Source organism: Chlorocebus sabaeus, chromosome 15 (assembly GCF_047675955.1).
Source record: "Chlorocebus sabaeus isolate Y175 chromosome 15, mChlSab1.0.hap1, whole genome shotgun sequence".
Classification (NCBI taxonomy): Eukaryota; Metazoa; Chordata; class Mammalia; order Primates; family Cercopithecidae; genus Chlorocebus; species Chlorocebus sabaeus.
The window spans coordinates 52,343,920-52,356,964 of record NC_132918.1 but is presented as its reverse complement, the minus strand read 5'-3'; the positions used below and the strand labels follow the sequence as shown (position 1 = coordinate 52,356,964).

At 37.3% G+C, this 13,045-nt stretch overlaps 1 protein-coding gene across 6 annotated transcripts in view; it reads right to left on the bottom strand.

Moving 5' to 3' along the window:
- Positions 1 to 13,045, bottom strand: part of PIK3CB (phosphatidylinositol-4,5-bisphosphate 3-kinase catalytic subunit beta) — a 183,726-nt gene that overhangs the window by 19,986 nt on the left and 150,695 nt on the right. For all 6 annotated transcript variants that reach the window (XM_073023562.1, XM_073023563.1, XM_073023564.1 and 3 more), the window contains 3 exons: positions 9,377 to 9,555; positions 8,436 to 8,545; positions 6,910 to 6,988 (listed from right to left, as the gene is read on the bottom strand). In XM_073023562.1, the coding sequence (XP_072879663.1) occupies positions 6,910 to 6,988; positions 8,436 to 8,545; positions 9,377 to 9,555 (368 nt within the window). The remainder of the gene's footprint in view (positions 1 to 6,909; positions 6,989 to 8,435; positions 8,546 to 9,376; positions 9,556 to 13,045) is intronic.

Genomic DNA, 13,045 nt, shown 5'->3' with positions numbered 1-13,045 from the left:
CCTGGCGCTGTGGCTCACGCCTGTAATCCCAGCACTTTAGGAGGCTGAGGCGGGTGGATCACCTGACGTCCGGAGTTCGAGACCAGCCTGACCAACATGGAGTAACCCCGTCTCTACTAAAAAAAAAAAAAAAAAAAAAACAAAATTAGCCAGGCGTGGTGGCACATGTCTATAATCCCAGCTACTACAGAGGCCGAGGCAGGAGAACTGCTTGAACCTGGGAGGCAGAGGTTGCGGTGAGCCGAGATCGTGCCATTGCAGTCCAGCCTGGGCAACAAGAGTGAAACTCTGTCTCAAAACAAAAAAAAGAAAATCAGGTCAACCATTAGCTGACCAATAAACTAAGCAAAGACATCAGTGACCACACATGACAAAAAACACAAACTTTACGTAATTAGTTCAAAAAAGTCACTAAAATAAACAAACGGCCACAACAACAAATCCTGAAGGGAGAAGAAATCTGATTTTCAGGGTTGCAAAATTATTTAAAGTGAACAGTTTTTGGCAAAAAGTATGAGACATACAAAGAAACAAGAAAGCATGGCACATATACAGGAAAAATGCATTCAATGAAACTGTCCTTCAGGAAACTCAAATTTTGAACTTATTACACAAAGATTTAAAAACCCCTATTTTAAACATGTTCAAAGAACTAAAGGAAACCATGTCTAAAGAACTACAAGGTTAGGCGCGGTGGCTCACACCTATAATCCCAGCACTTTGGGAGGCCGAGGCAGGTGGATCACTTGAGGTGTTCGAGTTCGAGACCAGCCTGGCCAACATGATAAAACCCTGTCTCTACTAAAAGTATAAAAATTAGCCAGGAGTTATAGTGGCCACTTGTCATTGTCCCAGCTACTCGGGAGGCTGAGTTGGAGAATCGCTTGAACCTGGGAGGTGGAGGTTGCAGTGAGCTGAGACCGTGCCACTATGCTCCAGCCTGGGCAACAGAGCGAGACTCTATCTCAAAACAAACAAAACAGAAAAAACTGAGAATGATGTACCAGCAAAGGAAGACTATCAATAGATAGAAATTATTTAAATGAATCAAACAAATTCCAGAGTTGAAAAGGGCAATAACTGAAATTTAAAAATTCACCAGGAAGGCACAACAGCAGATTCCAGCATAATAAAAAATTGGCAAACTTGAGGATAGGTCAATTATCTATAATCAGAGAAACAAAAGAAAAAATAATGAAGAAAAAAGAACAGAGCCTTACAGACCTGTAGAACACCATCAAGCATAGCAATAAATGCATAATGGCAGTTTCAGAAGGAGATGAGAGAGAGAGGCAGAAAAAATATATGAAAAAATTATGGCCAGAAACTCCCCAAATTCAATGAGAAACAATAATATATATGGCCAGGATGCTCAATTAATTCAAAGTAGAATAAACTCTAATAGAAGTGGGCATATTATAATCGAACTGTCAAGAGCCAAAAATAAAGAGAATCTTGAGAGGAACAAGAGAGATATGACTCATCACTTACAAGGATCTTAAATGAGATTAACAGCTGATTTCTCATTAGAAACCAGGGAAGCCAGAAGAAAGTGGGATGATGTATTAGACATGCTGAAGGAAAACCTATCAAGTAGCAAAATTCTTATTCAGAAACAAAGGAAAAATTAACACAATCCCAGATAAATGAAAAGAGAGAAAGAACAAAGGTTGGAGGATTCATTCTTTCTGATTTCAAAACTTATTATTAAGTCACAGTAATCAAAACTATACATAGGGATAGACATATAGAATGGAACTCAGAGTTCAGAAAAAAACCTTCACATGTATAATCAATTGATTTTTGACATAGATGCCAAGATAATTCAATGAAGAAAGAATAATCTTTTCAACAAATGGTGCTGAGACAACTATATATCTAAATGGAAAAGAATAAAGTTAGATTCCTACCACACATACTATTTAAAAATTAAAGTGAACAAACAACCAGAAAAACATATTTGCAAATAATTTATCTAAGAAGGGTCTAGTATACAAAATATATAAAGTATTCTTATACCTTAACAATAAAAAGACAAATAACCCAATTTACAAATGAGCAGAGGATCTAAATAGATCTAAATTTCACCAAAGAAAGTATACAAATAACCAACAAGCACATAAAAGCTGCTCAGCAACATTAGTCATTGGGAAAATGCAAATTAAATCCACAATGAGATAACACCTCAAACGTACTAGGGTGGCAATAATAAAAAAAAGATGGACAATAACAAGTGTTGGTGAGAATGAAGAGCAATTGGAACATTTGTACACTGCTGGTTGGAATGTAAAATGATGCAGGTGTGTGGGAAACAGTTTGATAGTTTCTCAAAAAGTTGAACATAAAGTTAACATCAGTCCCAGTAATTTTAATCCTAGGTATTTACCAAAAGAATTTAAAACATAGATTTACTCAAAAGTTGTACACAAATGTTTATAGCATTAATTGTGTACATTTATCTATGTATTGTTTTATAGCAGTTATCATAATAGCAAAACAGTGAAACCAACCAAAATATTCATTAACTGATATATGAATATGTGGCACATCCTTGCAAAGGAATATTGCTTGACAATGATTCAAAGAAATGAAATACTGGTCACTGTTAAAACTTGAATACACTTTGAAGCCATTATGCTTAAATAAAGAAGCCCAGTGACAAAGGCCTACATATTGTGTTTCTATTTATATGAAATGTCCAAAAAAGGTACATCTATAGAAAATTAATTAGTGGTTGCCTAGAGTTGGAGTGGTTTCAGCGAGGGGGATGGGGGGTGACAGCTAAGGAGTGCAGGGTTTTTGGAGGGTTGATAAAAATGTTTTAAAATTAATTGTGGTGATGGTTGCACAACTCAGAAAATGCATATAACCACTGAAATGTATACTCTAAACCAGTGAATTGTGATATGACAATTATACTGTATCCCAATAATAATAAACAAAAACTCCATACCCAGCTAAACTATTACTCAAGATTTTTTTTTTTTCAGATGGAGTTTCACTCTTGTTGCCCAGGCTGGAGTGCAATGGCGCCATCTCCACTCACTGCAACCCCCTCTTCCCGGGTTCAAGAGATTCTCCTGCCTCAGCCTCCCAAGTAGCTGGGACTACAGGGATATGCCACCATGCCTTGCTAATTTTGTGTTTTTAGTAGAGACGGGGTTTCGCCATGTTGGTCAGTCTGGTCTTGAACTCCTGATCTCAGGTGATCCACCCGCCTTGGCCTCTCAAAGTGCTGGGATTACAGGTGTGAGCCACCGTGCCCAGCCTTACTGAAGATTGAGGGTAATATAAATTCGTTTTTAGACAAAACCTGGAGTGAGGGAGTATGTTACAAAAAGCAATGGTGAATAAAGAAATCTTTAAAATTGTATATAAGAAATTCTAGTAAAAATTCACCATAACAAATAACTAATATAAGGAATTGTTAAATATTAGTTAAAATATAAGTGGTAGAATTTATCCTAAAGTACCTGTAACAATCAAGAAGAGGGCTAAGTTATGGATTAACTTTGGAATTTGTTAAATCAGGCTGGGTGCGGTGGCTCACACCTGTAATCCCAACACTTTGGGAGGCCAAAGCGGGTGACCATTGCACCCTGGCCTGGGTAACAAGAGGAAAACTCCCGTCTCAAAAGAAAAAAGAAAAAAAGAAAAAAAGAAAAAAAAAAAAGAATTTGTTAAATCAAATATGCAGTCTAAAAACTTAAGAATATTCCCTAAAATAAATAATATAGCATATAAAGATTCTATATGAGCTGGGTATGGTGGCACATGTCTGTAATCCCTGTAAACTTGGGAGACTGAGGTGGGAGGAACGCTTGAGGCCAGGAGTTTGAGACCAGACAGAGCAACATAGTGAGAGACTGACTCTCAAAAAAATTTTTAAATGAACCAGGCATGGTGGCATGTGCCTGTAGTCCTAGTTACTCAGGAGGCTGAGGTGAGAGGACTGCTGGTACCCAGGAGTTTGTGACTGCAGTGAGCTATGATTGTGTTACTAAGGAGTTTGTGGCTGCAGTGAGCTATGATTATGCCAGTGCACTCAAGCCTGGGTGAGAGTGAGACTCCATCTCTAACAAAATTTTTTTTTTTTTTTTTGAGATGGAGTCTCGCTCTGTCGCCCAGGCTGGAGTGCAGTGGCCGGATCTCAGCTCACTGCAAGCTCCGCCTCCCGGGTTCACGCCATTCTCCTGCCTCAGCCTCCCGAGTAGCTGGGACTACAGGCGCCCGCCACCTCGCCTGGCTAGTTTTTTGTATTTTTTAGTAGAGACGGGGTTTCACCGTGTTAGCCAGGATGGTCTCGATCTCCTGACCTTGTGATCCACCCGTCTTGGCCTCCCAAAGTGCTGGAATTACAGGCTTGAGACACCGCGCCCGGCCACAAAAATGTATACACCATGGAATACTATGTAGCCATAAAAAAGGATGAGTTTGTGTCCTTTGTAGGGACATGGATGCAGCTGGAAACCATCATTCTTAGCAAACTATCACAAGAACAGAAAACTAAACACCGCATGTTCTCACTCATAGGTGGGAACTGAACAATGAGATCACTTGGACTTGGGAAGGGGAACATCACACACCGGGACCTATCATGGGGAGGGGGAAGGGGGGAAGGATTGCATTGGGAGTTATACCTGATGTAAATGACGAGTTGATGGGTGCTGACGAGTTGATGGGTGCAGCACACCAACATGGCACAAGTATACATATGTAACAAACCTGCATGTTATGCACATGTACCCTAGAACTTAAAGTATAATAATAATAATAATAATAAATTTTTTAATAAGAATTTTAAAAGTATTTTACAGAAATAGAAAATGAAAATTTTAAAACTCTATCAATCCAACAAAAGGAAATGAGAAAAAGGACAAAAACAAGGATGTAAATATAAAAACATACAAGAAGATAGTAGAAATAAATAAGTATATAGTAATCACAATAAACAATTAAAATTTCCTAATAAAATACTTTCATATTAGAGTAAATCCATCCTCACAAAAAAATTCAACTATATGCTATTTACAGGAGATAAATATAAAATGAAATAAAAGTTAAAAATAAAAGATACAAAGGTAAATACTAACCAAAATAAAGCTGGTATACAAATGTCAATTTTGGACAAAACAGACTAAAACAAAATTACTAGGGATTAAGAGGCATATTTCTTAATGATAAAGGAGGGCACAGAGGCTAAAAGAAACCAAACCTTGCACAGATTTACAAATACAAGATCAATGCTTGAGGCCAGTAGTTTGAGACCAGCCTGGCCAACATGGTGAAACCTCGTCTCTACTAAAAATACAAAAATAAACCAAGCCTGGTGACCCGTGCCTGTAATCCCAGCTACTCGGGAGGCTGAGGTACGAGAATTGCTTGAACTCAGGAGGCAGAAGTTGCAGTGAGCTGAGATCATGTCACTGCACTCCAGCCTGGGTGACAGAGTAAGACTCTGACTCAAAAAACAAACAAACAAAAAAAAGAAAAAACCAATATAAGATCAAGATAAAAACTGACAAGATTGCAGGCAGGCAACGACAAATGTCAATTATAATAGGAGGTTGTAACACATCTATGAAGTGACAAATCCAAACTGAACTTTAATAAGAATATAGATCTGAACATATACTTGATACAATTACAACACAATAAAATTAGAAATCATAGATAAACAAAAGAGTATGCCTTTGGAAATTAAACTTTATTTATTTATCTACTTATTTACTGAGATAGAGTCTTGCTCTGTTGCCCAGGGCAGTCTTGAACTCCCGGGTTCAAGTGATCCTCCCACCTTGGCCTTCCAAAATATTAGGATTACAAGCAAGAGCCACTGTATTCAGCTGTAATTTTAAATAGTTCAGGAGTCAATAAGATAAAAATAGAAATTATGAAATATTTAGAATTTATATACAGTTTGATATATTATGAAAGTACATAAATAATTCCATTTTAAAAGTTAAGAGTTCTTTTTTTTTTTCCTTTTTTGAGATAGGTTCTCACTTTGTCACCCAAGCTGGAGTGCAGTGGCATGATCTTGGCTCACTGCAGCCTTGACCACCTGGGCTCAAGAAATCCTCCCTCCTCAGCTCCCAAGTAGCTGGGACGATAGGCACATGCCTATAGTGGCTTATTATTATTATTATTTTTGTAGAGACAGGGTTTCACCATGTTGGCCAGGCTGGTCTCAAACTCCTGACCCCAAGTGATCTGTCCGCCTTGGTCTCCCAAAGTGCTGGGATTACAGGTATGTACCACCATGCCTATTACTTTACTTTTATACCTTTTATAAAATGCCTTTTCACATATTTTCCTTATGTTCATTTCTATGGGCTCTTTAAATATTTACCCCCGTTCTGCTCGTTGTGAATACAATTCCCAGTCTGAGGCTTGATTTTATGTTTCCTTTTTTCTGTCACCACACCACAAACTTCTTCTGCTCACTATCTACCCCTATTGACGGTGGCAAGCTAAAAACCTGAGAATGCACCTAAACATTTTCCTCTCTTTTCCCTTGGTAGGTAGAGAAATGAATGTCCCCGGACTAAGTATAAAAAGGCACAGGACTTTCTCTGGCTTTGTCATTGCCATGACCCACAGTACATCTTCCAAAACCATAGGCTGGAATGTAATTCTTGCTGTCTGTCCAAGCCTTATTAAAATTCAAACCTATTCCTTCTTTCTGGAATTTCAGTCACACGTGTAGTTTTAAACTGAAGAAGTTTAGGCAAGACAACATATTTGAAAGTACATTGTAAAGTGCTATATAAATATTATTATGAACAACAACTAAAAATAAGAACAAGAGGGAAGGAATTAACAAGAAATTCTAGATATTCTGCTGTGGGAAGACAACAACATTAGACCAAAAAAAAAAAAAAAAAAAAAAAAAAGACTAGATCTCACCGAAGATCCAAACCAGCTTCTTTCCAGAGTAAATCCATCAAGCGCAACATCTGGAGTGTCAACATATCCTGTCGTAAATCTAAGGGAAAACAAACTGCTTCATTACAAATGCTTTCCCTTTTATGCCCTGTAACTAATTAATTCAAGACTAACTCAGAATTAACTAAAAATAGTAACAAATGCTGTGCTAATATTTTCACTAATTTTATAACAAATATTACACTCTTTGGATAGCATGTCCCTGTGACATTATTTTAGACATTAAAAGATTTTAAAAAATTGTTTACCATGTGTAAGTTACTGTACTAACTGTATGCTATAATACTGTTTGTATTACACTGTATGTGTATTACATTAATTACATGGCTAATTTTTTCCTTCTTGCTCGCTTTTACAACTATACAGAGAGTTCTTAAGATCACATAAGTAACTGCATCACATTTTGCATACAAAACTGTAATGGCTGAATTTATTATCATGTCTAAGGGTATTTTCGGGGAATAGAGCACATAAAACTAGTGACATCCACATAATGACATTTGTATGATCAAGTGACATTAAATGTTAAGCAAAACCCTATGAGTTCTTTGTAAGTTGTAAGCACATATTCTGATAAGCACATTTACTTATGTTATCTCAATTCCTTTTAATAACCCTGACATACAGATGCTATAATCCTCATGGATGTGAAAAACCTGAACCTCAATTAGTTTTCTGTGACTTGTTTGTAGTCACATAACTAACAAGTCACCACTGACTATTGGCTGGTGTGATTACTTCAGAGGCATTTCCTTTACAAATTTTGGGTCTGTCAGGTACTTTCATTAAAATACAAAACAATGGCAGCAAAATCAATATTGCTGTCACTGAAACAGGACGTATGAATATATTACTGAAAATAACCTTGTCTGGGCATGGTGGCTCATGCCTGTAAACTCAGCACTTTGAGAGGCTGAGTGTAAACTCAGCACTTTGAGAGGCTGGGATGGGTGAATCACTTGAGCTCAGGAGTTCGACACCAGCCTGGTCAACATGGTGAAACCCCATCTTTACAAAAAACACAAAAAGTGAGCCAGGTGTGGCGTGTGCCTGTAGTCCTGGCTACTTGGGGGGCTGAGGTGGGATGATCACTTGGGCCTGGGAGGTGGAGGTTGCAGTGAGCCAAGATCGTGCCACTGCACTCCAGCCTGGGTGACAGTGAGACCCTGTCTCAAAAAAAAAAGGAAAAATAATATCTTGTATTTCAAAAGCTTTTTAATCAAAGGAGTAGGCGCACTTTGTATTTTGTAGGGGGAAACAAAAGAAGGTTCATTAGGACAGTGTATTTAAGTGAATGGTATAAATCATTTTATAAGAGGGGAAAAAAGGCATTTAGGACACGCTGAATTTGACTTTATGACCATTAATAGCTACTTTCCTGGCTGCAAACTGTTACACACACTACACATCACCTTTCAGACAAAGCAAAATGGCAACAAATGAAAAATTCTAAGATATTTGATGATGTTAAAAATCTCAGTACTTACCATCACCATTTTTAAAAATCACTCCAACTGAATCCTCACCAAATACCTTGTTATTGTATACCAGCCACAAAGGCTTCATTTTGGAATCCATGTATTTGCACTTTTCAACACTGAAATGAAGTGGGGAAAATGAGTCAACTTCAGTGTAATGATACAGAAGATTATAATTTTACCAAGATATACTAGGCTTGGGAAAACTCCTCATCTATTCCTTTCCGGTCTGCAGAAGAGTCAGACTTAGAAGAGTCCCACTTGGTAGAAAAGCAACAAAGAGGACAGCCTTGGGTGGCATACACTAACGCAAAATAGGCTGGACTCAAAACCCAAGATTCCCTTCTCACCTTCTCCACTTAACATTCCTCCTCTTGTTTCCTTTTATTTGCTTAACTTTACATTATTACATTTAGTGAATAAAAAATTAGAACAAATCATTGGATTAAAATTAGAACTATTTTGAGACCATTTTTGATTTCTTAACAAGGGATTCATTTGAATACTGATAGTATACTGAATACAGATTATTATTTTCCATTATTACTTTTGTGAGGAATGAGAAAGTGAGAAATAAGTTGCCAAATTCACTCAAGACAAGATCTCATTTTAAAATAGGAAAATCAATCAGTAAATAATTTACTATAGTTTGCAACATTTTGCTTATTAGGATTGTCAACTCTTACAAATCAGTAATATAGAAAATAAATTTAATTACATATAATTGAAATATAAATTCATTTGTAATAAGTTTCACTGAATCCACAGGTAAGTTTAGCTGATAAGCATACATCCTATTGAATATAAGCATAGCCTCAGAGAACTTTTAAGATTTTCCTTCCTTAATTATATTCTACTTCTTGAGGCTGACAGCTGACCCTACTACTCCCCTAAGGCAGTGACTTTCTGCTTGTTATTCATAGGAGATTCACTGGGCAAAGTACACTTACTAGAGTTCCGAGAGGATAACACATGGGTTCAGGGGTGACTGCAGGTCAGAGAGGGCTTCCCGGTAAGCACTCTGTTTTAAACATGTATGCATGGCCTCCTTCCCTTTGGCTCTGTTTAACTTCACTGCATTCAGTTTGATTAAACTATTTAAAGTTTTTAACTTATTGAGTGCTTCAACCTGAAAAATAAGTTCCCCACACCAAAAATTTATTTGACTAAAAGTAATATAGTATCATGTGATGACATCAATCAATAACACCTGCTCCCAACACAGACTCATAAACATACACACATAACCAGCCGAAGTAAAAATAGTGTTTGACTTACGAAAAGCATTTTACATACAATAAACAATTTATTTTTAACAGTTGTTATAGCATCATTTTCAAACTTTCTTTAAATCTTTTCTTAAACAAAATCTTACAAATTCGAGAAAAGCAGACTTAGATTATGGGTACTTAAGATAAATGTGGGCCAGGTGCACACTATGGGTACTTAAGAAGATAAATATGGCCCAGCACTTTGTAAGGCTGAGGCAGGTGGATCACTTGAGGTCAGGAGTTTGAGACTAGCCTGGGCAACATGGTGAAACCCCATCCCTACAAAAAAAAAAAAAATACAAAAATTTGCCAGGCATGGTGGCACTTGCCTGTAATCCCAGCTACTCGGGAGGCTGAGGCATAAGAATCGCTTTAACCTTGGAGGCGGAGGTTGCAGTGAGCCAAGATTAAACCACTGCAGCATTCCAGCCTGAGTAAGAGAGTGAGAAACTGTCTCAAAAAAAAAAAAAAAAGAAAGAAAAATATGAAACTTAAACTATTCAAAATTCTGTAATTCATTGTATAGTGGAATTTGAGACATCACTAACCTAAACCAGTCCATTTGGCCAACTTCATAGTATAAGAGAAAAACCTATGTAGAAGTAACTCTAAGGTTCTTGTTATTCAACCTTAATATCTACTTCTTGTCATCACTCTTGTATGATATTTCAATACATTCTATTTCCATTAACAGAATAGCTAGAAATAATTATTTTATAATAAAGTAAGTGTGAATATAGACATACTATTTGTTATTCAAATCTAAATTACTTGTTTTTATAATAACTATGGCCATCAAAACTTATGCAAGTTAAAAAAAAAAAACTTACGCAACTAGTACAAGGTGTATCAACAATGGCCAACTAAATCAAAACCATTACATTTAAAATTCAACTTTAGGCTGGGTGCGATGGCTCACATCTGTAATCCCAGCACTTTGGGAAGCTGAGGCAAGTGGATCAGTTGAGGCCAGGAGTTCAAGACCAGCCTGGCCAACATGGACCCCCTATCTAGTAAAAATACAAAAATTAGCCAGACATGGTGGTGTGCACCTGTAATCCCAGCTACTCAGGAGGCTGAGGCAGGAGAATCACTGGAACCTGGGAGCTGGAGGCTACAGTGAGCCAAAATCGCACCACTGCACTCTCTAGCCTGGGCAACAGAGTGAGACTATGTCTCAAAAAATAAATAAATAAGGGTCAGGTGCAGTGGCTCACGCCTGTAATCCCAGTACTTTGGGAGGCTGAAGTGGTCGGATCACTTGAGGTCAGGAGTTCAAGACCAGCCTGGCCAATATGGCAAAACCTCCTCTCTACTAAAAATACAAAAATTAGCCGAGTGTGGTGGCACACACCTGTAATCCTAGCTACTAGGGAGGCTGAGGCAGGAGAATTGATTGAACCTGGAAGGCAGAGGTTGTAGTGAGCCAAGATCATGCCACTGTACTCCAGCCTGGGTTACAGGGTGAGACTCCATCACAAAAAATAAAATAAATAAATATATAGTAAAAATAAATAAAATTCAACTTTATTATTTAATAACTGAGGGTCTTTTACGTCATATTATGTAAAATTCATAACAACCTCAGCCACGCATAAAGAAGGAGCACCTTATTTTATGAGTACATCATTAAAACTGGAAAAAACAAATGTTACAAATAGAATTAAAAAGTATACGGTATGTAACAATCATATAAAATATGTATATCACAAATATAAACAATGTGGCTTGAAATTCCATGAACAAGAGATTTAATTTATAACATATTTTCATTTTTAAACTCTGCTTCTATGCAAGGAAACCACTAAGACTATGTAGGGAGATGAATTCAAGCATGCAGTTTCCACAGAGGCTGAGACCTTGCTCACAGGAAACTCGGAAGGACCTATGCAGCTTGATGATAAAATTGAGATGACTGGAACTTGCCAAGTTAGCCATCTGTTAAAACCACAGATCACTCTACTTCTCAACAGTTTCAGGAGCCGTACAAACACTGGTGACAAGGCAACCAGATAAAAACTGGGCTAAGCAAATAGAAACTTTTTACAAGTATTTGAAATTTGAAACTTCTTCCATGTCTGTACAGTTGAAAGTTTTCACGCTCCATCAACAATTAGTGTTGATATCCATACTTCCTGGAACAGTGTCCTGAATCCCCATGGCCATAAGTCTAAATACTTGAAGTGTTTCAACACCTTGTTCTTTTATAAGTTTATAGTAATAATAAGAACTGCTATGTACAGGGTAAAGTCTTCCTCTCACAATTCATCAATTAAAAAAAAAAAGAAAAACAGGAGTAAGAATAATTTGTTCATACATACATCATCCTTTTATTGTCTCTAACATCAAGCTGAGGCTTCAAGAAATATGCAGTGTGGAAACTGGTTTATGATGACATTAAGCAAGTTATGACTACAGACAGCCTAATAGGCTTTGGGAGAAATTTTGAATTTTACTCATAGTGCAATGAAAAATTATTGAAGGAATTTTAAAAGGGATTTTAAAAGGGAAATGATGTAATACAATCTACTTACTTTTTTTCTTTTTTTGAGACACGGTCTTGCTCTGTTGCCCAGGCTAGAGTGTAGTGGTACAGTCAAATCATAGCTCACTGCAACCTCAAATTCCTGGGCTCAAGCAATCCTCCCACCTCAGCCTCTCAAGTAGCTGGGACTATAGTTGCAAGCCACCTTCTAATTTTTTTTAGAGATAGGTCTCACTATGTTGTGCAGGTTAGTCTCAAACTTCTGGGCTCAAGTGATCCTCCCACCTTAGCCTTTCAAAGTGCTGGGTTTTCAGGTGTGAGCCACTGCATGTGGCCACAGTCTACATTTTTAAAAGGTCACTTTATCTTCTGTGTACAGAATGTGGGGGGACATGTAGGAAGGGAAACAAGGGGCACAATTTAGGAAGTTAATGAAGAAGTCCAGTGGAAAAAGAATAGTAGCTTGGACTAGGATGATAGCCATAAATACAACGGAAATGGGCAGAGATGTGAGATATATTTCAAGGTTCTATAAAATTCAGAGGATTAATCATATTGATTCCATGTTGTTGTGAAGAATAAATGACCCATAATAAGTGATGAATAAACATTAGCTATTATTACCATCATTAATGGGCTTTTCAAAAGGAAGGGATCAGAAAAAGTTTTTAACATCACGAAAAATCCTAAATATTAAAAACACCTAATGGAAGCCTATGAGAGTTCTTCTGGCAATGCAAAGGAATTAGAAAAGAGTAGTTTAACTGGAAATCAGGAATCTGATATAAAAATAGGGTGGGGCAGCCAGGTACAGTGGCTTACACATGTAATCCCAGCACTTTGGGAGGCTGAGGCAGGCGGAT